Genomic DNA, 27,368 nt, shown 5'->3' with positions numbered 1-27,368 from the left:
TAAGTTTTCTCACCATGATAAACACACAAAAATCTTATTTATTGTTAGGTTACAAACAACTAGGCTGATCAGAAAACTTAACAACAGGTTAATTATAAACCTAATGATCTGTTTCTCCTAAGGAAATTTACGAGCACCTGCATAGTATTTGACACACAAAGGGAACATTGTGCATCACATTTAACTGAAACTATCTTGTGTTGGAAAACTGTGCTAAATTCTGGTTTGAAGCACATGAAAATATGATGTAGTCTTAAGATTTTGTTGACATATTGTGTTCACATAACTTTAATAATAGAAAGTTTCCTGCATATTGAAAATTCAATAAAGGCATTAGGAAATTCATTTTCATAAGCCTTTGGTCTGAATAATTTGTTACCATAAATAAAACTAAAATGAAAACACAGAGTAGCTCTTCCAGAACACAATGATCCCAGTTCCATATCTGGATTGAATAGTATGCAAGTCTGGGGGAGGTGAATGATTGATAGATCATCAAGTGTTCCATGCAGGATGTGGTAACACAGATCCGCACCTCCATGTGATCCTGCCAAACTGTCAATACTAAAGTAATTTTGAACAAACTATGGTTTGTGATAAAGCTTTCCATCTGTATAGTAGTCTCTCTTCAATTGTACAGTAGTATATCTTCAAAATACTCTAGTAATTTGAGGAAACTGATATCGGTCTCGCGAAACAAGTGGCAACCCCAGCTAAATTCCTTATGAAGGGAGTAAAATGAAATCAACACAATCTTGATGATGATGATTGTTTACAGCAATTGCAAGGATAGTACAAAAAGGAAGGGGGAATGTGTTGCAAGCTATTCAAAAACAAATAAAACTGGCACTAATTTCACAACCAATAGAGCTACAACAGCAACTACTACTACTGCTGCTGCTGCTGCAAATTATAGGCAACTAAACAAGAGTTTTCTAAAATTTAAAAAGGACTCCAATAAGCAATTCTACCTTAAGCAATTAAATAAAACGATCTGTAGTGCTGTAAACTTGGAAATATACCAACTACAAACATCAAACATCATGCTGCATTAATTAGAATAAACACCCATGAGATCTGTGTAGTACAAGACATTCAGGAAAGTACTTTAGTTAGGGACCAGGACACAATTTAAAAAGTAAAGATTGTGAACCGACTATGTAGGTTGAGTGGGTTGCAGAATTACATTTGTGAGGACGGAACTATTTGATTTTGGGTAATTTCAAAATTCTACCCAACTTGGCAAATTACAGCAGCTACCGTAAAAAATAAATACAAGATGAAATTCATGATACCCACTGAGCTGTAGCAGCAAACAATAGGGAACCTCAATTAAAATTTTGTCACATCCGTATGTAGAAGAGTACGACTGCTATATATAAACATCAGTTTTCATTGGAAGTGTATGGAAACTGATAAAAAAAAAAAAAAAAAAAAAATATTAATCTAGGTTTTACTCGTCACTAATAACATTCCATACAAAGTGTGTTTTGATTACTGGTTCTTCGTTCAGAGGACTGCTGAAAATCTGTCAAAGTCTGTTAACTGACTCCAGAATGTTTAATTACTGGAACACATGAAAATAAGGGTCTGATATGTACCTAAAAATTAAGAACTACTTCATCAAATATCGTTACAGTCATGAAACCACCACCTGCAGACACTTTACTACTATTTGTTATAGCAATCAGCCCACAATGACGAGGACAAGGACACTTCTACAGAAACACAAACATGGAGACAGAGAAACATATGAGCTTCCTAAAGTTTCTAAGCTAGAAGCAAAAAAGCAGAACCACATAACAGCACAGTGACTGATGACTGACTCCTACTCACCTCTGTACATGCCAAAGTAACCTTCTGCTTTGTACGTCTTTTTGAAACAATCCAACCTGTCAAAACAATGTCAATGAAATGTGACATGCACACACACAGTTGTTATTAACCATGTTTAGTTTTCACACATTACTGAATTCACATATACGGGCCTGACATGAAACAAACTGTCTAAATTCAATGTCACTCTGTAGTACATATTACTATAAATAACTGTGCAAGAGAAGCTGTTGGTGAATATAACATGCACAGACATTTGTACTTCTGTGATTATTGTTCAGTAAATTACAGCATGCAGTGAATATTTCATCAATTTCTCATTTTTAATGTAATTAGATAGTAAGAGTTACATACATTGAACTATATAGACGTTCTCCATTGGGACCTATTTGCTGGTTCTGCAGACGTGTCTTGACAAGATCAAGAGGAAAAACACACGAAACTCCAATTATTCCAGCAATTCCTCCATTTACAATTTTTGGCACCAACCTGAAAACAATAAGAAAAGCTGTCAATAGGAACAATTTCACCCTCTGTGTAATTACATGTAATTTGCCAGAAATTATTTAGAGGAATCTACAAAATACATAATAGTTTTTATGCCAAAATCTGAACAAACATTGTCTGATTTTGGAATTCAGCATTTTGTTCTTGCACCACATAATCTGATAACAGGTCATATAAAACCATTACCACAGCATTGATAACCAAATTGCGTAATACAAAATAACCCAAATTTTGTTCATTGTAACACATTGGGGGAAACTGTGTTACCCTATATAAAAAAAAAAAAAAATGCCTGAAATTGTTACAACCAAAATCACACAAGCTGTACCCGTGACTATCATAGTTTTCACAAATTATATTGATACCTACTCGGCATTCCTCTAAAGAAATGCATAAAATCAATAATCAGGTTTGATGTGAGCTACAGAATTAAATTCGGCCATAGTTTGGAAATTTCTGCCTTCATAAAGGTCAAAATTTATCAGCTGTTCTTCCTATGAAGACAATTTATAATTTCAGAAGGGTAACAACTACTACACCCAAAAATCAATTGTCTGTTAATTCAAAAGACTAAAGCATAAAGAAAAATTTCCTGGTACAACTGATGAATAGTGGACTACACATGAAAACATTTTTTTATAATACTGTCTCTGTAACATGAAGTGAACTGTGGGATTATGAACAAGAACAAAAATTACAATACGGTAAAATCTTGGGATGCTTAGAGTAATAGGGATGAAATATTACTACAAATGCTGCAGTCTTGATATGGTGATTAGTATAATGAAGTGCTTTGTTGGTCCTCTTTTCGTCTTTCTATGCACATGGATGTAGTGAAATACAGGACAAGTTAAGTGATGGGTGCAAGTGTTCAAGGGGAGTCAAAGTTTTTAGTTGCCATCTAAAATAAAACACAGTAATTCAATTAAAATTTTGTTTGTTTGCAGATACATGTCTGTGGTCCTGATACACATTGAAATCACTGAGCCACAATCACCCACCTGAGGAAGCAGCAGAAATGTTGCACATGTTTCGAGTCTGTCAAGATGACTTCTTTATCTAATTAATCACTAAGGACAAGTGCTGGATGTAAAGCAGCACAGCAAGCAGTGGAAATGTGGATTCAGTATTTTTAAAATAAAAATAAGGTGGAGGCCCAAAAGTCATTGGGAAAAGTGATATGAGTTTTCTTAGGACTGTCACGGTGTGGTGCTAACCGATTATGCACATAAACAGCATATCACCACAGGAGCATACTTCTGAAATCTCCTTATTAGGTTACTGGAGGGTGTCAGGATGAAGCATAGTGGCAAGCTGTCCACAGGGGTGTTTGTCTTCTGTGACAATGTCCCAGTTCAGTTCATTCTGCACAGCAGAATATAGTCACATATACTGCTTATTCACAACTAGTGATGTCTTCTTTCTTCTGATGAAGAAACTATTGAGTTTAAGGCCTTTCCAGAATGATTTTCGAAGTGAAACTTTTTCTGAATAGCTGGAAGGTAGACTTCTACAGTCTAGGTCTACCAAGCTGTGGATCACTGGCATAAATGTACTACACAGAAGAGTGAATATCCAGAGACAGACTAACCCAACCACCAAATTTAATTGCCACTGCTCAATTTCTTTGAGGGTTGTATTAAATACTTTTATTCCCCCGTATACATGGATCTATAAAGCTAGGATTCTCCAATACTCCAATAGAGAAAATTCGGTTGTGGTCAATGCTGGTAGATGACATCCCATTAGACCATTAGGGTCATCAGCAACAGATGTATGCACAAGTAGCACGCACATCTCTGGGTACTTTAGCACTAGCACACCTATTTGACTATTTGCCAGTCTCCACATCAGGTGGTAATTCTACAGCGGCTTTGTGAAAAATAGTACAGGGTCAGGTTATTTCAACCTATATAAAATGACATCTTAACTTCAACTCACACTTTACTATAGAGACTATGCCACATCCATTTACCATATAGAATGATCACACTGGCCCTTTTAACATATCTGCCCTACAGCAGTCAGTAAGTTACTTTCATGATTGCAGATTGATGACTTTGGCAAACTCATTCCACTCCAACACAGTAATTTTATTTTTTTACATTTTAATCATTCACAATATAAGTTAATACAAATTACTTTTCAATTGGTCTTCCTAATGGGTCAACTGAAACTGTTTCTTAATGCTTATGATGCAGAAAACATTAATGAGTTTTTGAGATGTCAAGTCCTCATTTCACTGAGAACAGCAGCTCAATCTGGTGGGATAATCATGTAAAGGCTTTTCAGCAGAGAGCCTTCTTATACTACTTAATCTACACTTCTGATAAAAGTTTGCATTGGGCATGAAAACCAGTTTCAGGTATTTGCCTACATTTAGTAAAGTATCAGCACATACAACTATTGCCCTAGCATTTACAAATGAGAAAATAAAATCAACACGTAGGCCTACTATGGAATACAATAGTTCCAACAAGGTTTCCCAACAAAATAATAATAAGCCCCTGGAAATGATAAAATAGCAAATTTCTGGTTAAAGAAGTTCACCTCAACACATACACATCTAACTAAATTATTTAACAGTTACATTGCAGACCCATACACATTCCCTGATACACTTACACCCGGAATAACATATCTGAAACCTAAAGATCAAGCAGACACAGCGAACCCAGCTAAATATCGCCCCATAACATGCCTACCAACAATATACAAAATATTAACTTCAGTTATTACACAGAAATTAATAACACATACAACACAGAACAAAATTATAAATGAAGAATAAAAAGGCTGTTGCAAAGGAGCACGAGGATGTAAAGAGCAACTGATAATAGATGCAGAGGTGACATATCAAGCTAAAACTAAACAAAGGTCGCTACACTACGCATACATTGATTACCAAAAAGCTTTTTATAGTGTACCCCACTCATGGTTACTACAAATATTGGAAATACACAAAGTAGATCCTAAACTGATGTAGTTCCTAAACATAGTAACGAAAAATTGGGAAACCACACTTAATATCCAAACAAATTCAAATAATATCACATCACAGCCAATACAGATTAAGCGTGGAATATACCAAGCAGACTCATTAAGTCCTTTCTGGTTCTGTCTTGCTCTGAACCCACTATCCAACATGCTAAATAATACAAATTATGGATATAATATTACTGGTACATACCCACACAAAATCACAAATTTGCTATACATGGATGATCTAAAACTACTGGCAGCAACCAATCAACAACTCAACCAATTACTAAAGATAACAGAAGTATTCAGCAATGATATAAATATGGCTTTTGGAACAGACAAATGTAAGAAAAATAGCATAGTCAAGGGAAAACACACTACACAAGAAGATTACATATTGGATAACCACAGTGACTCCATAAAAGCGATGGAAAAAACAGATGCCTATAAATATCTAGGATACAGACAAAAAATAGGAATAGATAATACAAATATTAAAGAAGAACCAAATGAAAAATATAGACAAAGTCTAACAAAAATACTGAAAACAGAATTGACAGCAAGAAACGAGACAAAAGCTATAAATACTTATGCTATACCAATATTGACCTACTCATTTGGAGTAGTGAAATGGAGTAACACAGACCTAGAAGCACTCAATACACGTACACGATCACAATGCCACAAATACAGAATACATCACATACATTCAGCAACAGAAAGATTCACATTAAGCAGAAAGGAAGGAGGAAGGGGATTTATCGACATAAAAAAACCTACATTATGGACAGGTACACAATTTAAGAAAATTCTTTATAGAACGAGCAGAAACTAGCAAAATACACAAAGCAATCACTCATATAAATACATCGGCTACACCACTGCAATTTCATAACCACTTCTACAACCCTTTAGATCACATAACAGCAACAGATTCGAAGAAAGTAAATTGGAAAAAGAAAACAGTACATGGCAAGCACCCGTATCATCTAACACAGCCACACATCGATCAAGACGCATCCAACACATGGCTAAGAAAAGGCAATATATACAGTGCGATGGAAGGATTCATGATTGCAATACAGGATCAAACAATAAACACCAGATATTACAGCAAGCATATTATTAAAGATCCCAATACCACAACAGATAAATGCAGACTTTGCAAACAACAAATAGAAACAGTAGATCACATCACAAGCCGATGTACAATACTAGCAAATACAGAATACCCAGGAAGACCTGACAATGTAGCAAAAATAATACATCAACAACTTGCCATACAACATAAAATAATAAAAACAACACGTTCCCACATACAAGTATGCACCACAAAATGTACTGGAGAATGATGAATACAAATTATACTGGAACAGAACCATTATAACAGATAAAACAACACCACATAACAAACCTGACATCATACTCACCAATAAAAAGAATAAATTAACACAACTAATCGAAATATCCATACCCAATACAACAAATATACAGAAAGAAATATCCATACCCAATACAACAAATATACAGAAGAAAACAGGAGAAAAAATTGAAAAATACATCCAACTGGCTGAGGAAGTCAAGGACATGTGGCATCAGGATAAAGTTGACATTATACCGATTATACTATCAACTACAGGAGTCATACCACACAATATCCACCAGTACATCAACGCAATACAGCTACATCCAAACGTATATATACAACTACAGAAATCCGTAATTATTGATACGTGTTCAATAACCCGAAAGTTCCTAAATACAATGTAATATATACCTTACAGTTAAAAGGAAGTGACGCTTGATCAAGGTCCGCGTCACTTTCCATTTTTAACCAGACCTAAGGTCTGAGAAAGGAAAGAAGATGATAATAACAATGAAACAGTTCCCAATGTTCCGCAAAATTATATTCATTTGGTCACAACACAGGTTTCAGTCTTTAGGCCATCTTCAGGCGACAAATGAATGTGACAAATACAGATAAAAATGATGACACACACAAAATATATATATATATATATATATATATATATATATATCTCTGTGTGTGTGTGTGTGTGTGTGTGTGTGTGTGTGTGTGTGTGTGTGTGTGTGTGTGTGTGTGTAAGGGACAGGTAGAGAAAGAGAAAATTCTCACTTAGTGTTAAACCAGTAAACTCCAATTCTTTGAAGAATCATACTCCCATGTATAAAAGAGCTTCAAACAACTTTTTTGAAAGCCAGTGTATTTAACTAAAACAGATGAACACAACAATCATACAAACTTACAGAATTGCAGGAGGTACAATAATGAAAACTTTCTAGTCCAAAATTCAGTGTCTCACTTAAAAGAGAAAGGAAGGAAAAATATTATCATAGCTGCTGATTTTAATGTACATGTGATGTGATAAAACAGCTCAAACCAGTTTATTGACTTAATTCAGAACTCTGTTTTTAAACTCATTTTTTTGTGAATTCATTAGAGAAAATGACCATTCAGGTACTTTCACAGACAATATCTTAAGAAATTATACGATTTGCCAGAGAAAACAACTTCTGTTTGGACTTCAGAATTTCTGACGATTCTGCGTTGTTTATTCAGCTGCCAAGAATAAATAAACCCAATGTTAGGAAAGGTTTTATGATAAACTTTTGTAAAAATAACTTGAACCTGTTGTGTGACAAGATATCTACAGTAAAATGCCCCACAGATAATAGTGTGTCAAGTACTTCAATAAATTTCTAAGAAGTTTTCATGAGGCATTCAATGAATCATTCCCACCTATGATCTGGCACTGAAACATCAAAAATAAGAAACTGGATTACACTAGGCTTAAAACATGTAGTGTGATAAAATGACAGCTACATAAAGAGGTGAAACAGAATGTAAAGTCACACAGAGTTAAGTCAGGGTTTTTAAAGTTGTATTTAAAAGTGTTGTTAAAACTGCCAAAAGAATGTCAAATGATAAGTTCAGTTTAGGATATAAGAATAAGTCTATGGCAGCATAGTCTGTTATTAAATCTGAATTAGGTACAACAGTAAACCACAAGGAAATTTCAACAATTAAAACAACACTATTTTGAGCCCTGCTGAAATATCTCAGTGCTTTAATAAATTTCTCACAAATGTAACAAAATCTAATGTAGATGTGATTACTTACCAAAACAGTGCATATCTGTTTGGCCTGGCTCAGAATACTGACCCCCTGCTAATATTTAATAAAATCCCCACCCCCCCCAAAAAAGGGGCTGCAGTCCAGATAAAAAAATTTTATCTTGAAACACGATGTTACTCTTAAAAAACCCACCAGCTCATTACTGGACAAAAAGCAATGAAGTGGCAGGTATCTCCTGGAACCTTACGAAACCATTCAAGTCAAGGAATCACTCCATGCTGCTTCATACACCAGACAGATACGGCATTAGACAAAATGCTCTGCAGTGGCTCAAGTCTTATCCGACAAACAGGAAGAGTTTCATGTAACCAAAATATCACTGAAAACTCTACCAACAGTGTCTGTTAATAGAATTTTACGTGCTGTACATGGGAATGAAAGTCTACAATATACTCAAAGGAATATAGATGTACTGAGCATGGAGATAGGGTCACTGAAGTGAAAACTACATGATCACCTGGTGGAAAAATGCTACTACTCAACCGAGGAATTTATGAATGATGAGATGATCACTTGAACCAGGCAACTATTTAATATAGTGTTGTGTGTAATACTGCATGCATAAAATAGCTCTCTGGAAAATTTGGACATGAAGTACTGGTACATCACAAGAAAAACAATTTGACAATATTAGTGTGTTCAACATAAATATGTTCTGATAAAAACAGTTTTATACAACTATGTATATCAAAAGGCAAAAATTGGCATGTCTCTTGTTCAGTATGTTCAGATGATCCATAAAGTGTATGTTATGACATGAGTGAACCACAAATACAAAATTACAAATGTGATTACGTTACAAATGAGTTCCATATTTTAAATTATGCATTTAAGCAAGAAAATTTTTTAAAAAGGTTTGACATTTAAGTGAAAGCAAGTTTTTCATGCATCTCAATGTTTATGACATCCTTCCTCCTGAACTATGTGTTGACAATGACAATTTTGCAGGTACATCCACTGATATATACTGATGCTGTTTGTACAGTGTAATGTGAATAGAGTTAGTACCAAAGTAGTAATAAATTGGTGTGTCATGTCTTGACAATTTTTAATGCATTAACAGTGAAAATGTAGTAACTGATAAACTTTTCCCCTTTCATCATCTTGTGGGAGACTGTCAACAAAAAAAGGTTCCATAAATGTTTGAAATTATGTTTAAAGTGTATTGGATGACACTAAATATTGTAATTCTCATACACTGGATGAGTCAAGTTAGGGCATTTGCTAGCCATTAGTTATGCTGCCTCACGATAAACACACAGTTCGTAACTTTAATACTTGTATTACCATGTTAAACTTTTAACGAAAGACTATACCTCTTAATGAGTACATGACAGCATTTAAAATTTTTAGATTTGGTCAATAATTACACGAAACATTGAAAATGCAGTTCCCCCTGCCCCGTCCTTTTAAGCCTTTACATAGCGAACCTGCAACTGATACCAGAGTACTGGCTAGTCTCTTAGTAATACACAGAGGTGGACTAAATTATGCAACACCAAAAGCCAATACATTACCACACCAATACGGGATAGGAAAACCGTTAGCATTCGAAACGGCTTCCTGACGACTCGGAATGGATAAACACAGGTCCCATATGGTTTTCAAGGTAATCTTACATGTACCATTCCTTATGGAAAATAATGGCAAATTCAGGTAACGATGATCAAGGTGGATAGTGATCACGCACCCTTCTCTCCAGAGTTGACCACAGAGGCTAAATAACACTGAGATCTGGTGACTGTGGTCGCCCTGGGAGATGAAACAATTCAGCCTCACGCTCACAAAACCATTCCTAGATGATGCAAGCTGTGTGAATGGGGGCCATGTAGCCTTGGAATACAACATCACAATTGGGGAATAAACATTGTACCATGGGGTGGACCTGGTCAGCCAAAGTGGTCTCATAACCCTTGGCAGTAATGTGGCCTTGCAGAATAGCCATGGGCCATATGGAATACCACAATATGACTACTCGTGCATCACCGAATCCTCACCGTGTTTTAGTCTTGGGACGTAAACTCTGGCACAAGTTGGAAACAGTCCGAAATGAGACTCATCTGACCAAATTTTTTCATTGATTTTCCATTGATCCATAATCCACATTTTATGGCTTCTACACAACATTTTCCTGTTACAGGTATTTGAATTGCTGACTAGTGGTTTTGGAATTCCAGCTCTCCTTGCAATTACCTGCGTATGGAGCTCCTTTCGTGACTTTTTGGTGCCAACAGGTTTCGCGAGGGCGACTTTCACATTTTCAGTGACTTGTGCAGTTGTTGTCGCCTCTTATTTTTCGTCACAACCATCTTCAATGAGGGTCTCCCACGATCACATGCTTTTGTCTGCTCTGTGAGTTAACGAAAGATGTTTATGCCCGTAACTGGCCGTTAATGCCTCTGCGGCACAATAGCTGCCTGAGCCCAACGTTTTATCTGACATTTTCACTGCATGATCATGAAGTGCGTAGCTTTTAGTTGGATGTCAAGGGGGTACAGTTTACCATTAATAATATCATTGTTGTGATTTTTTTGGTGTGTGTTGCGTACATAGTTCCGCGTAGTCAGCGCGTACACAACTTTCCCAATAGAGCGCGCCCCGCTAAGCACAACAGCGCAGGCGCAGCGATCGTCCGTCTCCGCACTACGAGATGGCGCCAAATTGTGCTTCCGCCGATCCGCGTATTAATATGTAACGCAGTCAATGAGATTGCTGCTAACGTAGAACCTTTTCTCTTCGCTGATCACACTCGCGCAGTGATACCTGAACGCTCGGGGTATTATAACGAGTGTACAGACCTCCGATTAGTCAGTCTGCATTAGTCTGTAGTTAAGTTTCAGTCTGCGCCTATTAAGATTACCATATTCCTGGCATAGCCATGAAGAGAAATGTATAGACACTTTGTCAAGTATCGGAGATATGTGAGAATAATATTAACGCACCAAGACCAAAGGAACTTCAGATTGTCAATTGTAAACAGCATCCAGTACCAAGTTACGTAATGTCTATGATTTTTATTATTTTAATAAATGTGTGTGAAAATTAATTAAGATCTGTTTAAAGTTGGTCACCGTCAATCTCCTACTCTAAGCGTGCAAGTGGCATTTCTATCGTCTGACCTAACGGCAGAAGATAAACACGCCGCAATAAGACCACGAGACATACTGCTGACACTCGCCTACTTCGTTAGAGCGACAAGTCAAATAATCTGATGGTGTGTGTACCGAAGGTCTCACAGTACGCACACTACAATGTGACAGACTACAATGTAAGCGGTCCAATCACAACAATGTGAGCGCCATTGATGTACGACGTCGATGTGCAATCAACACTCACAGATGACAGGTGGCAGCACTAGCAGTGAAGGGTATATACAGCGTTTTGGGTGAGAGGGCGGGGCTGGAGGATAGTATAGTCATTGTCGTAATGCGAAAACGGAGCGATTTATCTGACGCCCAAAAGGGCTTGATCATTGGTTTTCGGGCCAAGGTTATAAGAATTTCCGAAACGGCTAAGTATGTAAATTGTTCTCTTGCCGCTTTGGTTAAAGTAAACCGTGCAAGGAAAAATGACGCTATGCAAAACAGGTAATGTGCAACTGTGGTGCACCACGGCCATAAATAACAGGGGTGGCCAACGGCTGCGGAGATTTGTACGGGCGAATAGCAGCTGACCGCCCAGAGGAACTAAGGCGCTATCAAATTTGTGGTAAATTCCTATGGGACCAAACTGCAAAAGGTCATCGGTTCCTAGGCTTACACACTACTTAACCTAACTAAAACTAATTTACGCTAAGGACAACACACTCACCCATGCCCGAGGGAGGACTCGGGCCTCCGACGACGGGGAGGGGCGGGGCGGGGGCGGGGAGGGGGACGACGACGACGAACCGTGGCAAGGCGCCCTAGACCGCGGGACTTTTCCTAAAGACTTCTACCGATACCTCCCCACTACAGATATCCCTGTGAAGATTGCCAAGTTACATGGCGCGTATAAACGAAATCATTTGGACATAAAGCCAATGGAAAAAAAAAACCAACATGGCTCTGAGCACTATGCGACTTAACTTCTAAGGTCATCAGTCCCCTAGAACTTAGAACTACCTAAACCTAACTAACCTAAGGACATCACACACATCCATGCCCGAGGCAGGATTCGAACCTGCGACCGTAGCGGTCGCGCGGTTCCAGACTGTAGCGCCTAGAACCGCTCGGCCAACCAGGTCGGCCCAATGGAACAGTTCGGTGAAATACCGATAACAGGGTTGTATCTGAACTGGCACAGAAGTAAACTACCACCTAAGCGCTAACTATTGGCGAAATTTCCATACTTTTACAGCAGTTGAGCTCAACTGTAGTAGAACATGTAGCGGCAGTACACGACAGTAAACATACAAACAAATGCCGTTGTCAATTAAGTAACTACTAAATCAATGTCAGTGTAAGAATTTCCAACTCATATGAGCCCAAGGTGTGCTTCTTGAATTAAGATCACACATGACACCAACTGCCGAATTTTGGACTAAAAACATCGTCTTTGTGTGAACCGACGTGTCTCAAGGTATTACCTTAGATGAAAAGAAGAACTGGAAACACACAAGCGAGAGAGAGAGAGAGAGAGAGAGAGAGAGAGAGAGAGAGAGAGAGAGAGAGAGAGAGAGAGAGAGGGGGGGGGGGGGCTGTGGCTAGCTTTCAATATTATGAACTAACTTCTTTGAAATAATGTATACACACAACAGTACTATAAAGTAGGGTCAAACCGAATGTGGTTGAGCCGTTTTAAACGGACTGGCCTTGGGTTCGGGACGACGGAGGCTCTAATTCCCATCCGGCGATCCTGATTTACGTTTTCCGTCGTTTCCGAATATTACTTCAAGCAAATGATGGGTTGGGTTGTTTTGGGTGAAGAGACCAAACTGCGAGGTCATCGGTTTAGGGATGGACGGGGAAGGAGGTCGCCCGTGCCCTTTCAAAGGAACCATCCAGGCATTTGCCTGGAGCGATTTAGGGAAATCACGGAAAGCCTAAATCAGGATGGCCGGACGCGGGACTGAACCGTCGTCCTCCCGAATGCGATGGGTTGGTCCCTACACTAAAGACCAGGGCAGACTACTTGTTACATCCTTGTGAAACTAGACATGTAAGTACGTAAACGACTGTATATGATTTTTTTCGTACTTAAACTGTAATATCGCAACATGTCGAATACTGGCATCCTTTTAAAAGCGAGCCACGGATGAATAAAACTACTGATACCGTAACAGAGCCCCCTCAACGCAACTTTAGCCAGCCCCAGGTGCAGACACCGGAAGGGTGACATCATGGCGTAATGTGCGCATCTAGACACAGACCATCTTCGAATAACCTGCGCTGGTCTTAGAAATGCAGTTTGAAATTAGCGCCCGCAGATGTGTGGAGTTTACATCCTTAATGCTTATGCACATCCCAATACAGATGCAAAATGCGATTATTCCTTTCTACAATTACAAACAGAGCGCTCATCCTCAGAGGATTCATCTCACGGACAAATATCTTAAGGTGCAGACCATTCTGCGTCTACATCCTTACGCCATTCTCTAGTAATTCGCACCAGCGCTAAGGATTCTACGTAATATTTTGTTCACATATGGAGCGAAGGAAAAAAAATAACTGTTTCTACAGAGTGAAACCGAACTTTGGCGGTTGTAGACGGATATTTTCTGATTATTTTGGTAAAAGGCACTCATCTCCATTGGTTCGTTGCAGCGCAATGATCTTAGTATGATATATTCGGTTTGTTACACAGATTACCTCCGCTTCTGTGTAAAGACCTTGAAAATACGGAAGAGCTCAAATGCAGTCACCAAAACGTGCACCGCAAAACTCAAAGTAACGCAACAACCCTGCACAAATGCGAAAGTACTGTGTTGTGGTTGCCGTCGCTGTGGTGAAAGCTAAGCATAACTACTTCGTGTCCCTCTCATTTCATTTAGTGAACCCATATACGAGGTGCACATGGGCCACTTATTGATCAGTAAACCTATACGTACCGCTGTGTATCACTCTTAACGCACAACTAACACGGACCACAGACAGAATTGAATAGTACTGAATGCAAGCTCAATATCGAAGAGTTAAGTGGGCATTACTGTTAACAGCAATTACCGTAAATGACTAACAGGTTTGATGGCCAAGAAGATACAAACTACATACCGTCGATATTTGCGCTACTGTGCGCATATTTTCAATGTAATACTGATGCAATGATAAACGGAATCCATTATTATTGTACCCCAGACTTTGGCTTTTCGGTCTCGAATACTTAGTTATGCGCGCCATTACTAGTCCAGGAAGAGGAGAAATTATTTGAACGGATTGGGGGAGTTCAGCGTGAATTCTGTACGTCCTGATCGGGGTTCGGAAGTTCGTGCCCTTAGTTGGAATGCTGTAGGAGGCAAAGGCGGAACTTTAATAGACTTTCGCTTATACCTTTCGACTCTGTCGTTTCTGGACAGCAGTCTTTTTCATTGCAAACATTGTGTAAGTTTAAACACGAATCCTTCCCCTCCACTGATTTTTCATGTTATATTTATTCGTGTTCACACGTCTGCGTTTTTATTTTCTTAATATCGAAGAAAATCAGTTTATAGTTAATATCCATCACAGATAACTCCACAATAGGTTTGGTTTTTTTTTTTTTTTTTTTTTTTTTTTTTTTTACAGATGATCTCCCCTGCAACGACGCATTCTACGTGGATAGAACAGGGGCAGACGACTGCTATCCCCACGGGAGTAGTAAGGCCCGGTTTGCCGTAGAATTCTGGTCCTAAATGATTGCGTAAAAAATCGAACGGTCCGGGATTCAGTCTTTGAATTTTATTGTGTCGCTTGCAGCTTCTTTCACCTCCAGTAATTCTTTTTTAAGTGTAACATGCCAAATCGCACCGTGGTTCGCAGTTCACATAAAACATCAAATCAATATGTAAGTAAAGTTGTCATTTCGAAGGCATCAGCTCCCTGTTGTACCCATGTCTTAACAGATGTCTTATCATCCTGTCCCTTCCCCTTACCAGTGTTTTCCACATATTCCTTTCCGATTCACCACAGAACCTCATTCCTTACCCTCTCAGTTCACTTAATTTTCAACATTCGTCTGTGGCACCATATCTCAAATGCCTCGATTCTCTTCTGTTCCAGTTTTCCCACAGTCCATGTTTCACTACGATACAATGCTGTACGCCAGACGTACATTCTCAGAAATTTCTTCCTCAAATTAAGGTCGATATTTGATATTAGTAGACTTATCTTGGCCAGGAATGCCCCTTTTTGCCATTGCTACTCTGCTTTTGATGTCCTTGCTCCGTCCGTCACTCGTTAGTTTACTACCCAGGTAGCAGAATTCCTGAACTTCATCTACTTTGTGACCAGCGATCCTGATAAGTTTCTCGCTTTTCTCATTTCTACCATTTCTCATTACCTTCGTCTTTCTTCGATTTACTCTCAATCCATACTCTGTACTCATTGGACTGTTCATTCCGTTCAGCAGATCATTTAATTCTTCTTCGTTTTCACTCAGGATAGCAATGTCATCAGCGAATCGTACCATTGATATCCTTTCACCTTGAATTTTAATTCCACTTCTGAACCTTTATTTTATTTCCCTCATTGCTTCCTCGATGTACAAATTGAACAGTAGGGGCGAAAGAATACATCCTTGTCTTACACCCTTTTTAATACGAGCACTTCGTCCTTGGTCGTTCACTCTTATTATTCCCTCTCAGCTGTTGTACATGACCTGTCTCTCCCTATAGCTATTTTTTACAAAAATAGTGTGCATTTCTTTTGGTGTGACCCTCGTATATCTCTAACAGTAAAGGCCCGACACACCACACTGCCATACGCCAGACACTCCTTCCCCCTCTGACGACGCATCATACAGGGTGTTTCAAAAATGACCGGTATATTTGAAACGGCAATAAAAACTAAACGAGCAGCGACAGAAATACACCGTTTGTTGCAATATGCTTGGGACAACAGTACATTTTCAGGCGGACAAACTTTCGAAATTACAGTAGTTACAATTTTCAACAACAGATGGCGGTGCAAGTGATGTGAAAGATATAGAAGACAACGCAGTCTGTGGGTGCGCCATTCTGTACGTCGTCTTTCTGCTGTAAGCGTGTGCTGTTCACAACGTGCAAGTGTGCTGTAGACAACATGGTTTATTCCTTAGAACAGAGGATTTTTCTGGTGTTGGAATTCCACCGCCTAGAACACAGTGTTGTTGCAACAAGACGAAGTTTTCAACGGAGGTTTAATGTAACCAAAGGACCGAAAAGCGATACAATAAAGGATCTGTTTGAAAAATTTCAACGGACTGGGAACGTGACGGATGAACGTGCTGGAAAGGTAGGGCGACCGCGTACGGCAACCACAGAGGGCAACGCGCAGCTAGTGCAGCAGGTGATCCAACAGCGGCCTCAGGTTTCCGTTCGCCGTGTTGCAGCTGCGGTCCAAATGACGCCAACGTCCACGTATCGTCTCATGCGCCAGAGTTTACACCTCTATCCATACAAAATTCAAACGCGGCAACCCCTCAGCGCCGCTACCATTGCTGCACGAGAGACATTCGCTAACGATATAGTGCACAGGATTGATGACGGCGATATGCATGTGGGCAGCATTTGGTTTACTGATGAAGCTTATTTTTACCTGGACGGCTTCGTCAATAAACAGAACTGGCGCATATGGGGAACCGAAAAGCCCCATGTTGCAGTCCCATCGTCCCTGCATCCTCAAAAAGTACTGGTCTGGGCCGCCATTTCGTCCAAAGGAATCATTGGCCCATTTTTCAGATCCGAAACGATTACTGCATCACGCTATCTGGACATTCTTCGTGAATTTGTGGCGGTACAAACTGCCTTAGACGACACTGCGAACACCTCGTGGTTTATGCAAGATGGTGCCCGGCCACATCGCACGGCCGACGTCTTTAATTTCCTGAATGAATATTTCGATGATCGTGTGATTGCTTTGGGCTATCCGAAACATACAGGAGGCGGCGTGGATTGGCCTCCCTATTCGCCAGACATGAACCCCTGTGACTTCTTTCTGTGGGGACACTTGAAAGACCAGGTGTACCGCCAGAATCCAGAAACAATTGAACAGCTGAAGAAGTACATCTCATCTGCATGTGAAGCCATTCCGCCAGACACGTTGTCAAAGGTTTCGGGTAATTTCATTCAGAGACTACGCCATATTATTGCTACGCATGGTGGATATGTGGAAAATATCGTACTATAGGGTTTCCCAGACCGCAGCGCCATCTGTTGTTGAAAATTGTAACTACTGTAATTTCGAAAGTTTGTCTGCCTGAAAATGTACTGTTATCCCAAGCATATTGCAACAAACGGTGTATTTCTATCGCTGCTCGTTTAGTTTTTATTGCCGTTTCCAATAAACCGGTCATTTTTGAAACACCCTGTAACAACAACGTGCTGAGTTCTGTTTGCGAAGAAGTCTTAAATCCAAACACGTATCTGATCAGGCACTCCGAATGGCCAAATATTGTCAACTAGAAACAGTGCAGGGCTGTAATGACGCTCTTATGAAGTCAAGCAACATGCTGTGAACATGATTCACAAACAAACAGAGATACTATGTTTCAAAAGATAGGTGCTCGCGGAAACCATATTACTCCCACAGTTGTTCGCTTTCCACAAAATATACCGAGTGAGGATATCTAGGTGTTCCATAATTTCCCTAAATCGTTCCAGGCAAACGCCAGGGTGGTTCCTGCGAAAGGACGGGGCAGATTTCCTTCCGCAACTTTGAAATATTCGGAATATGTGCTCCGTCTCTAATGACCTTGATGTCGACGGGACGTTAAACTCTAACCTTCCGACCTTCCTTTTGCCAGAAAACGTGTTCCATAGTTCAACGAAAGATTGAAGTCACTGAGGTAAATTTCTAGTTCCGTATATTTCCTCTGCTCCCCGTCCTGCACATTGGATGAAGCTACGCCATTTTCCAGCCACAAAGACACGATTCGTTCTTCCAGCGACCTACGATAATGAATGGAGACCGCACTTAACACGTCTCACAAAGACATAAGTGCAAACAACTTCTCTCGAAGCTACTGGCTTATGTGCCCATGCTGTGCCAAAACAGCAATTGTCTAAAGCCAGTAGTAAATCAGTAGCAAGGGTAGACGTTCCATCTTGGTCTCAAACCGTATTAAATGGAGAAGATGTGGGTTACACAGATTCCACAAGCACGTAGGCGACTGGCACCCACCGTTTACACAGGAAGATGTTGACGAGCACAGTCTTCTACCGCTAACTCACCAGAATAACACGCAAACTTGTGCGTGCAGAATAAGCGTACAGCAGGTTTATGTTTGCTGGGGCCAATCTATACTTTACACAGCAAACTGGCAACTCACGAAGCTATTACGTAAGCCCATCATATTTGCCTTCCCAGTTTTGAAACTTCAGTGACATGGCGAAAGCGAACACTTAAAAGGTTTAATGTCAGTTTCATTTTGACAATGTAGTGGAGAACAGTATTTGAATGATTCTAGATTTTTTCAAAATTTCACAAAATGGAATTTTTTTGGTAACAACTATTAATGGCGTCATTTGTCGCCAGCAACATAGCGACCACTGTGTCATTCTCTCCCATATCGTGTCGTTGGGAAACTGTATGGAGGGCATGGGGGGGGGGGGGGGGGGGTGTTCAGCTTCACACACCTGGGAGCCGTTGCTTCTCAGGCTGAGTGAACCTCGTCGCATTTCTCTCACCAAAGGAAAATGCGCAGCAGTAGCCTCTTCATCGACATGACTGTTCTGTAGTTCAGAGGGTTCTCTGAACCACCTTCACACCACAGTATTTGTCGATTATTTCATCTGTAATAGCGTGCGGGTAAACGAACACTTAAATTTCTCCGTTCAAGCTCTGGTTTCTCCTATTTTATTACGATTATTATTTATCTCCGTGTAGGTGCGCGTCAACAAAATGTTTCCGCATTCGGAGGAGAATGTTGGAGAGTGATCTTTCGTCAAAAAGATCTCACCGCACCTAAAAATGCCTTTCTTCAATGACTGTCACCCCAACTCGCATATCATATCCGTGAAACTCCCCTATTCCGTGACAGCATATAAAGAGCGGCCCTTCTTTGAACTTCTTCGAAGTCCTCCATCAATCCTAGCTGGTAAAAATTCCATATGACAGCATTACCCTAGCTCAAGAAGGGCAAGCGTAGTGTAGGCAGTCTGTTTAGCAAACTTATTGCATCTTTTAAGTGTTGTTCTAAGAAGACGAGGACTTTGGTTTGCCTTCCCCACAACAGTTATGTGATCGTTCCAATTGAAGTTGTTCGTAATTGTAATTCCTAGGTACTTAGATGAATTGACGGCCTTTAGATTCGTGTAATTTATCGTGTAGCAGAAATTTAACAGATTCGTTTTAGTACTCATGTGGATGACCGCACAATTTTCATTATTTAGGACCAATTGCCACTTTTCGCACAACGCACATATCTTACCCTGATCATTTTGCAACTGATTTTGATCTTCTGATGACTTTACTAGACGGTGAAAGACAGCATCATCTGCAAAAACCTAAGATGGCTCATCAGAGTGTTTCCTAAATCATTTATATAGCTTAGAAATAAGAGTGCCTGTAACACTTTCTTGGGGAACGTCAGACATCACTTCCGTTTTACTTGACTTTCTCAGACAATTACTGCGAACTGTGACCTTTTTGAAAGCATGTCATGAATCCAGTCGTACATCTGAGAAAACACTCCACGCAAGCAATTTGATTCGAAGCTGCTTGTGAGGAACTGTAGCAAAGGCGTTTTGGAAATCTAGAAATATGTTATCAATCTGAGATCCCCTGTCGAAGCACTCATTAATTCGTGGGAATAAATAGCTAACTGTGTTGCACATCGACGGAAAATGCTGGGGGAAGAAGAGGTTGTTGCACTCAGAAGGCGCAAATGACGACAGGCAAAGGTCAGTAGAGATTCAAGTGTGTGTGTGTGTGTGTGTGTGTGTGTGTGTGTGTGTGTGTGTGTGTGTGCGCGCGCGCACCAGTCTGTTGTGGCAGTCCAAGACCGCAAACCGGAGGCCGAAGTTTTAAATTTCACGTTCAAGAAATCGGAGCGCAGGAGAATCTTACAAACACACCGTCGTTTGACCATCGAACAGACTTCCGTATGAACCACATAGTAATAAGCATCCCTGGCGTACAGAAGCAACTGATAGAGTTGAAAGCAAATTAGTCGCCAGGTCCGAATAGAACCCCAAATTCTGTTTCTGGCTCCTTACCTAGCTTGAATTTATTGCGGATCTCTCGTCCAGCGCAAAACCCAATGCGACTGTAAAAAGAAGTGAAGGCGACTCCTGTATGTAAGAGGGGAAACAAATGGACTCGCAAAATTACAGATCAATATCCCGAACATCAGTTTGATGCAGAATCCTGGAACATTTTCTCTGTTCGAATATTAATTTTCTTGAGACCGAGAAGCTTATGTCCACGAATAAACATGGTTTTAGAGAGTATTGCTCGTGCGACACTCAGATTGCCCTTTCCTAACATGATATACCGCGAACTATGGACGAAGGGCAACAGGTAGATCCCGTATTTCTCGACTTCTGAAAAGCATTTGACACAGTCTTCGAGCCACTCACATATCTGGGAACTAAGTGAATAACCCAGTATGTTGTCTTTGTTGGCGAGTGTTAATCACAGACAAAGATACCGTCCTAAGTGCCCAAAGCAGGGTGATAGGACCGCTATTATTTTCTGTATACACAGATGATCTGGTTAACAGGGTGGGCAGAAACCAAACTGCGGTTGTTTGGTGATGATGCTGTAGTCTACGGGAAGGTGTCGAAATTGAGTGACTGTAGCAAGATACAAGATATATTAGACAAAATTTCTAGTTGGTGTGATGAATGGCAGCTAGCTTTAAATGCAGGAAAGTGGGTTAATGCTGATAACTAGGAAAAACATACCCGTAATGTTCGGATACAGCATTAGTAGTGTCCGGCTTGACACAGGCACATCGTTTAAATATTTGGGCGTAACGTTGCGAAGTGATATGAAATGGAACTAGACTTTGAGGAATGTGGTAAAAAGGCGAATGGTCGACTTCGGTTTATTGGGGAAATTCTGGGAAGGTGTGGTTCATCTGTAAAGAAGACACCATATAGACAGCTAGTGCGACCGATTTTTGAGTACTGCTGTACCAGATCGAATTAAAGGAAGACATAGAAGCAATTCAGAGGCGGGCTGCTAGAATGGTTACCGGTAAGTTCGAATAACATGCAAGTGTTATGGACATGCTTCGTGAACTCTAATGGGAATACCCAGAGGGAAGGCAAAGATCTTTTCGAAGAACACTATTGAGAAAATTTAGAGACCCAGCATTTGAAGCTGACTGCCGAACGATTCTACTGCCGCCCACATACATTTAAAGGACCACGAAGATATGAGAAATTAAGGCTCATACGGAGACTTATAGACAGTCGTTTTCCCTCGCTTTGAGAGTATTACAGGGTACCATCCGCCACGCACCGTGCAGTGGCGTGAGGAGTATGTATGTAGATATTTTCTGAATCCGTGCTGACTATTTGTCTAGAATCTTTTTCTTCGAGGTAATCCACAACGTTTGAACAAAGCATATGCTCCAAAATACAACAGTAAATCGACGTTAGTGGTGCGCGCGTGTAATTAGCGGATTACTTCTATATTTGTTATTGAGCATTTGTGTGACCTGTTCAATATCGCAATATTTTCGTACGGATGTTTCAACTTGCGAGCGGTTCGATCTGACTGCTTAGTATCGAGCTATTGTATGAGCATACTCTGAAAGGAATCTAACTAGGATACAATCTAATCTGTAAGCTTCGTATTTATTAAGTGATTTAAGCTGCTTCACTACTCCGACGATACCTACTTCTGGGTTACTCATGTTGGCAGGTTTGCTTGATTCTAATTCTGTAATATTTACCCTACCGGTCAAAAGTTTTCGATCACTCATGAATGAAGCTATATATTTCGTTTCAATGTACAAATACATAGTACAAGCCGGCCGAAGTGGCCGTGCGGTTAAAGGCGCTGCAATCTGGAACCGCAAGACCGCTACGGTCGCAGGTTCGAATCCTGCCTCGGGCATGGATGTGTGTGATGTCCTTAGGTTAGTTAGGTTTAAGTAGTTCTAAGTTCTAGGGGACTAATGACCTCAGCAGTTGAGTCCCGTAGTGCTCAGAGCCATTTGAACATAGTAGAAACTAAACACGCTAATAAAATATGTATTCTCTCTCATATATAAAACATAATATGGTTTAGATTTTAGCCTCTCCGACGTATCCATCGTTTGCCCTCGGCACAGCTGCACGAACTCTTCTTCTGAAGATACGATTTTGTAGTGTTTTTGCAACCCAAGGTGGTGTTAAACTATTCCACAGACCTTCAACATTAGATGACTTAGGTTTTATGACCTCCCTGTAAAGTTCATCACGCAAGAGTTCATTGGGATTTATATCAAGTGAATGACTTAGCTAAATCAGATTTTTCAGTCCCCACATTTATCTTTTCTGTTGACAAACCCTCTGCACAATATTAACAAGCGTGTTTGGGATCATTGTCTTGGTGCAGAACCGACCCACGACTAATTGGGCTCATGTCAGGTGGAAGTGCAGTGTTCATCAATATCATGTGGGATCCTTCATCTACTTCATCACCCACAAAACATCCCGACACCATGACTGACCCTCCAATATACTTCATCGTTGGTGTCGCACAATGACACTACGTTTTCTCCATTAACTCGACAGACATTCGATAATGGCCCCAAATTCTTCAAATTTATTTTCGTCTGTGAATAACGCCTTGAACCATTGCTGCACACTCCAGATTTTACGTTGGTGTACCCACCGCTGTAGATTGGGCTACGCCAACTTTCATTGCTACTGTCTTGTGGAATAGCCTTCTTGGTGTAGAACTAAAATTCCAACACGGTTTTCAATTCCAATTTCATGCTTCCGTCCCATTAAGGGATAACACGGTATAAACCTGATCGTAGATACAAAAACATTGCTACATGCACACGATGTACTGGAAACTAATGCGAACTGATTGCCACACAGACAGCTAAAGGATTGATGCCTATTCAAATGGAACTGTTTAGGTAAAGGCATGCCTGTGTTGTTGTGGATACTCATCAGTGCCCTTCTAGGCGAACAACCAGTCAAATACACAACAGAGGCGCTTAGCCTTTACGTGTTTATACTTTTTTATTATCAGAATGGGGACAGGACAGAATATTCACAACGAAATCCCTGTTTTAACCACAAACCAAAAATTGCGTTAAGTAATCGAAAATTTTTTAACCAACAGTGTACTTCCTCGTCTTTGGTGAGAGAACTCCGAGAAATCGTGTTTAATAACTCCGATTTAGTGGCACTGTCACTGATAAAATCCCCAACGCCGCCGCGCATTGAAGGTAGTGATTGCTCCTTGTTACTGGTATACATAACGTGCCACCAGAATGTCTTTTCTGCCGGATTTCGGGACAGGCTTGCGTTATGGAAAACATTAAAAGCATCTAAAATTGAAGTTCGCGCTGAATTTCGAGCTTCTGTAAATCGTCTCTAATCTTGGGGGTTTTGCGTTCTTTTAAATTTGGCATGCTTTTTAATCTGCTGCTGCAACAGTGTTCTGACATGTGGTGCGTACCATGGGAGGAGGGGTGTCAGTTTCGTCTCTTGTTAATTTGGTACAAATCACTGCATTGCTGTCTATTTCTTCGAATTAAAGCCACATCTGGTCTAGGCTTACATTATTAGTTCGGAAGAAATGAGGATTATCTCTTAGGTATGCATTAAGCGAGTTATTCTACACTTCTTAAATAGATGTATTTTGTGATTATTCTTTTGGTGGATATGGATGTTACGATATTCAGTCTCGCTAAAACGAACGTGGGCTCAGTAAACCCTGCATCAATCATGATGGTCCCTCAATGAAATTTTCACTTTGCAGCGGAGTGTGCGTTGGTAAGAAACTTCCTGTCAGACTAGAAGTGTGTGCCGGACCGAGACTAACTCGGGACCTTGAAAGGCAGGAGACGAGGTACTGGTGGAATTAAAGCTGTGAGGACGGGTCATGAGTCTTGCTTGGGTAGCTCAGTCAGTGGAGCACTCGCCCGCGAAAGGCAAAGGTCCCGAGTTCGAGTCTCGGTCCAGCATACTATTTTAGTCTGCCAGGAAGTTTCATGATGATTCCTATTTGCTCGGGATTATTCGTTGCTAAGGTGTCAAGCATGTTTTCCAGGGTGTATGAATGGACAAGGAAAAAAAATTCCCAGGTTTTCCGCTTAAAAATTCATTTTTTCCTGGGAGAAAATACTCTGTACTCCGCATGGAGATACACTGTATCCCGGGTGAAAGTATAGTTTTCCGTTTTATGTGACAATATAATTTCACCTCGAAGCTGTAAAATTTATCAGTTCTTTATCATTTAAAGATTTTATACATCAGTATAGAACTTCTCGGCATTTTACGAAACAAAAACGCGTTTTCGAAAGATCTTTGATGCACGGCGACCTGTGCACTGCATAGTTTCGTATTACGGACGTATTTATACGAATTCCACCAAAGAAAGTATGGTACCTTCCGAATTATTGAAATCAAGATCGCGATGTGTTCCCGCCAGCCAATGACAGCAGACATTCAGAGCTTAGGACAGTTTATGTACTAGGCTGCACACTTTTACTTGGTCCCCTCTGACCGATGAAGTCGGCTGCCGCTCCGCAATGTTTACGCTCGTTGCCAGCCTTACCTACGTAACAGTATTGCGCGCCGTAACAGTAAACAGGCGTTGTGAATATTATGTTGATCCGTGTGCGTTTTAGTGTACAGTGATTGTTAATGTTACTTAAAAAACGAGCGAAGAGACTGTATCTGGTCCTCCTAGCGACTCGGCAAACTTACATGTCACTTCTGCGGCGCATTAATCCATTACATCAGGAGTGTCCAACCCGCGGCCTGCGGACTACATGCATCCCAAAGCAAGTACTAGTGCGACCCAAGAAGTATCTATTACACCACCGGTAAAATATTCCATAAAATTCCATTTAAGTTATGATAAACCGTTTAATTTCAATTTGAAACTCCCGGCACACGATGCTATTCTCTCATTGGTTCACCCCCTCCACTTTATGTTCAGCGGGTATTCTTAGTGTTTAATACATTATGTGCGGCCCAAAAATACTCCTCTCCCAGTGTGGCCCAGGTAAGCTAAAAAGCTGGACACGCCTGCGCCACATGTTGGTTTCTTTCATACCCAATAAGGTTGCTTCTTTGGGAACAGGAGGTGGGGCATGTCTCAGCAGCCAATGCACTATGAGCCGATCGCAAGGTTCCGCTCCCAGCATCCTCTACTCAGAGTAGAAGTAAAAGTGTGCGATCAGCCAGTAGCAACATCGTTGTTAGGTAGCGCGAACACACAATATGGAAAAGTTTTAGATTAACATAAATGCAGTATAACTACGAGGAAAGTTAACCTTTCACATGGCATACTGGTTGACAAAAAATTTTTGCTTTTCTTCCGAGGGCGTGGTTAGGCACGACCCTAAGACGACAGCTTAAACTGGAGTAGCTGAATATTTCTGACAAACAGGTTCACAAATGTCAGTGCTGTGCACCGAACATTTCCTGGGTTATCTGGCCGAATAAATGTTACGTCGAGCACTTTTACATACAAAAGCCAATTACGTGTGAAATTCTCAAGAACTCACCACACTTTTTTTAAAAGAAAAGTTATAATTTTGCCACCATTATTACATAATTTGTGACCTATGGAAGAACTAAAATAACAATGGAACAGTAACCTTTAACTTGGCCTTTTTTATCGTATATTACCCGTTCAGATATAACAAAGACAAATGTGTCAGTAAAATTTTAAATAATGGCATAAATGTCTGGTCTTCTGGGCCCGAAATTTTTCCAATAGGATGGTCCTCTGAGTGTTAAGCTTTGCATGAGAGTCAAATGCTCCTCCGTGATTTAAGAAATTCATCGCACATTCTTACACGTAACATAAGTCATCTAGCGTAAAAGGAATTTCTGTTTTAAACGCTTCTCAAACCACCGTTCGAAATATTTTCACGCGATCTGTTAGAAATATAAACAGTTGTGACGTCACGCTCATCGAAAGCGGTTTGTTACGAAGTACTGCCACTCTGGTATTGCATGGTCTTCGTCCTAAAGCTTTTTGATACATCTTGCTGTCGGCAGACGCTAGTGTGTGCACTGTGTTTAGTTGCGAATAAAATGCGCCAGTTTAAAACAACAAAAGATTCATTTTGGTGTTATTCTCTTGTTTATCTTTTATTGCTGCAACATTATTCTGCAGTAGGGGCTAAAATAAAATTCTTTCTCAGAGTATCAGCTCGTACAGATCAAGATTACAAAAATTTTGGATAAATCCCGGAGTTCTAAACAATTCCGGGTTTTTCCCAGATTTCTCAGGGCGTATACACCTTGTTTTCGTTATCTTTTAGATTTCGAGTGGACCACTGAACTGGCCGGCCGGAGTCTCCGTGTGGTTCTAGGCGCTACAGTCTGGAACCGAGCGACCGCTACGGTCGCAGGTTCGAATCCTGCCTCGGGCATGGATGTGTGTGATGTCCTTAGGTTAGTTAGGTTTAATTAGTTCTAAGTTCTAGGCGACTGATGACCTCAGAAGTTAAGTCGCATAGTGCTCAGAGCCATTTGAACCATTTGACTACTGAACTCACTGTTCAAAACAGTTCAGGGAGAAAGCATTTAGCACACTTTTGGACAGCGTTCTATAGCTACCACCGGCTCTGAAAACGTATTTGCCAACATATCGAGGGT

The 27,368-nt window shown here is 40.3% G+C and overlaps 1 protein-coding gene across 3 annotated transcripts in view; it reads right to left on the bottom strand.

Moving 5' to 3' along the window:
• Nucleotides 1-27,368, bottom strand: part of LOC124721563 (mitochondrial glutamate carrier 1-like) — a 185,925-nt gene that overhangs the window by 78,379 nt on the left and 80,178 nt on the right. For all 3 annotated transcript variants that reach the window (XM_047246599.1, XM_047246600.1, XM_047246601.1), the window contains exons 3-4: nt 2,191-2,325; nt 1,837-1,892 (exon numbers count right to left, since the gene is read on the bottom strand). In XM_047246599.1, coding sequence (XP_047102555.1) covers nt 1,837-1,892; nt 2,191-2,325 — 191 coding nt within the window. The remainder of the gene's footprint in view (nt 1-1,836; nt 1,893-2,190; nt 2,326-27,368) is intronic.

The sequence above is a fragment of the Schistocerca piceifrons genome, chromosome X (genome assembly GCF_021461385.2).
Source record: "Schistocerca piceifrons isolate TAMUIC-IGC-003096 chromosome X, iqSchPice1.1, whole genome shotgun sequence".
NCBI lineage: Eukaryota > Metazoa > Arthropoda > Insecta > Orthoptera > Acrididae > Schistocerca > Schistocerca piceifrons.
This window is presented reverse-complemented; position numbering and strand designations above follow the sequence as displayed.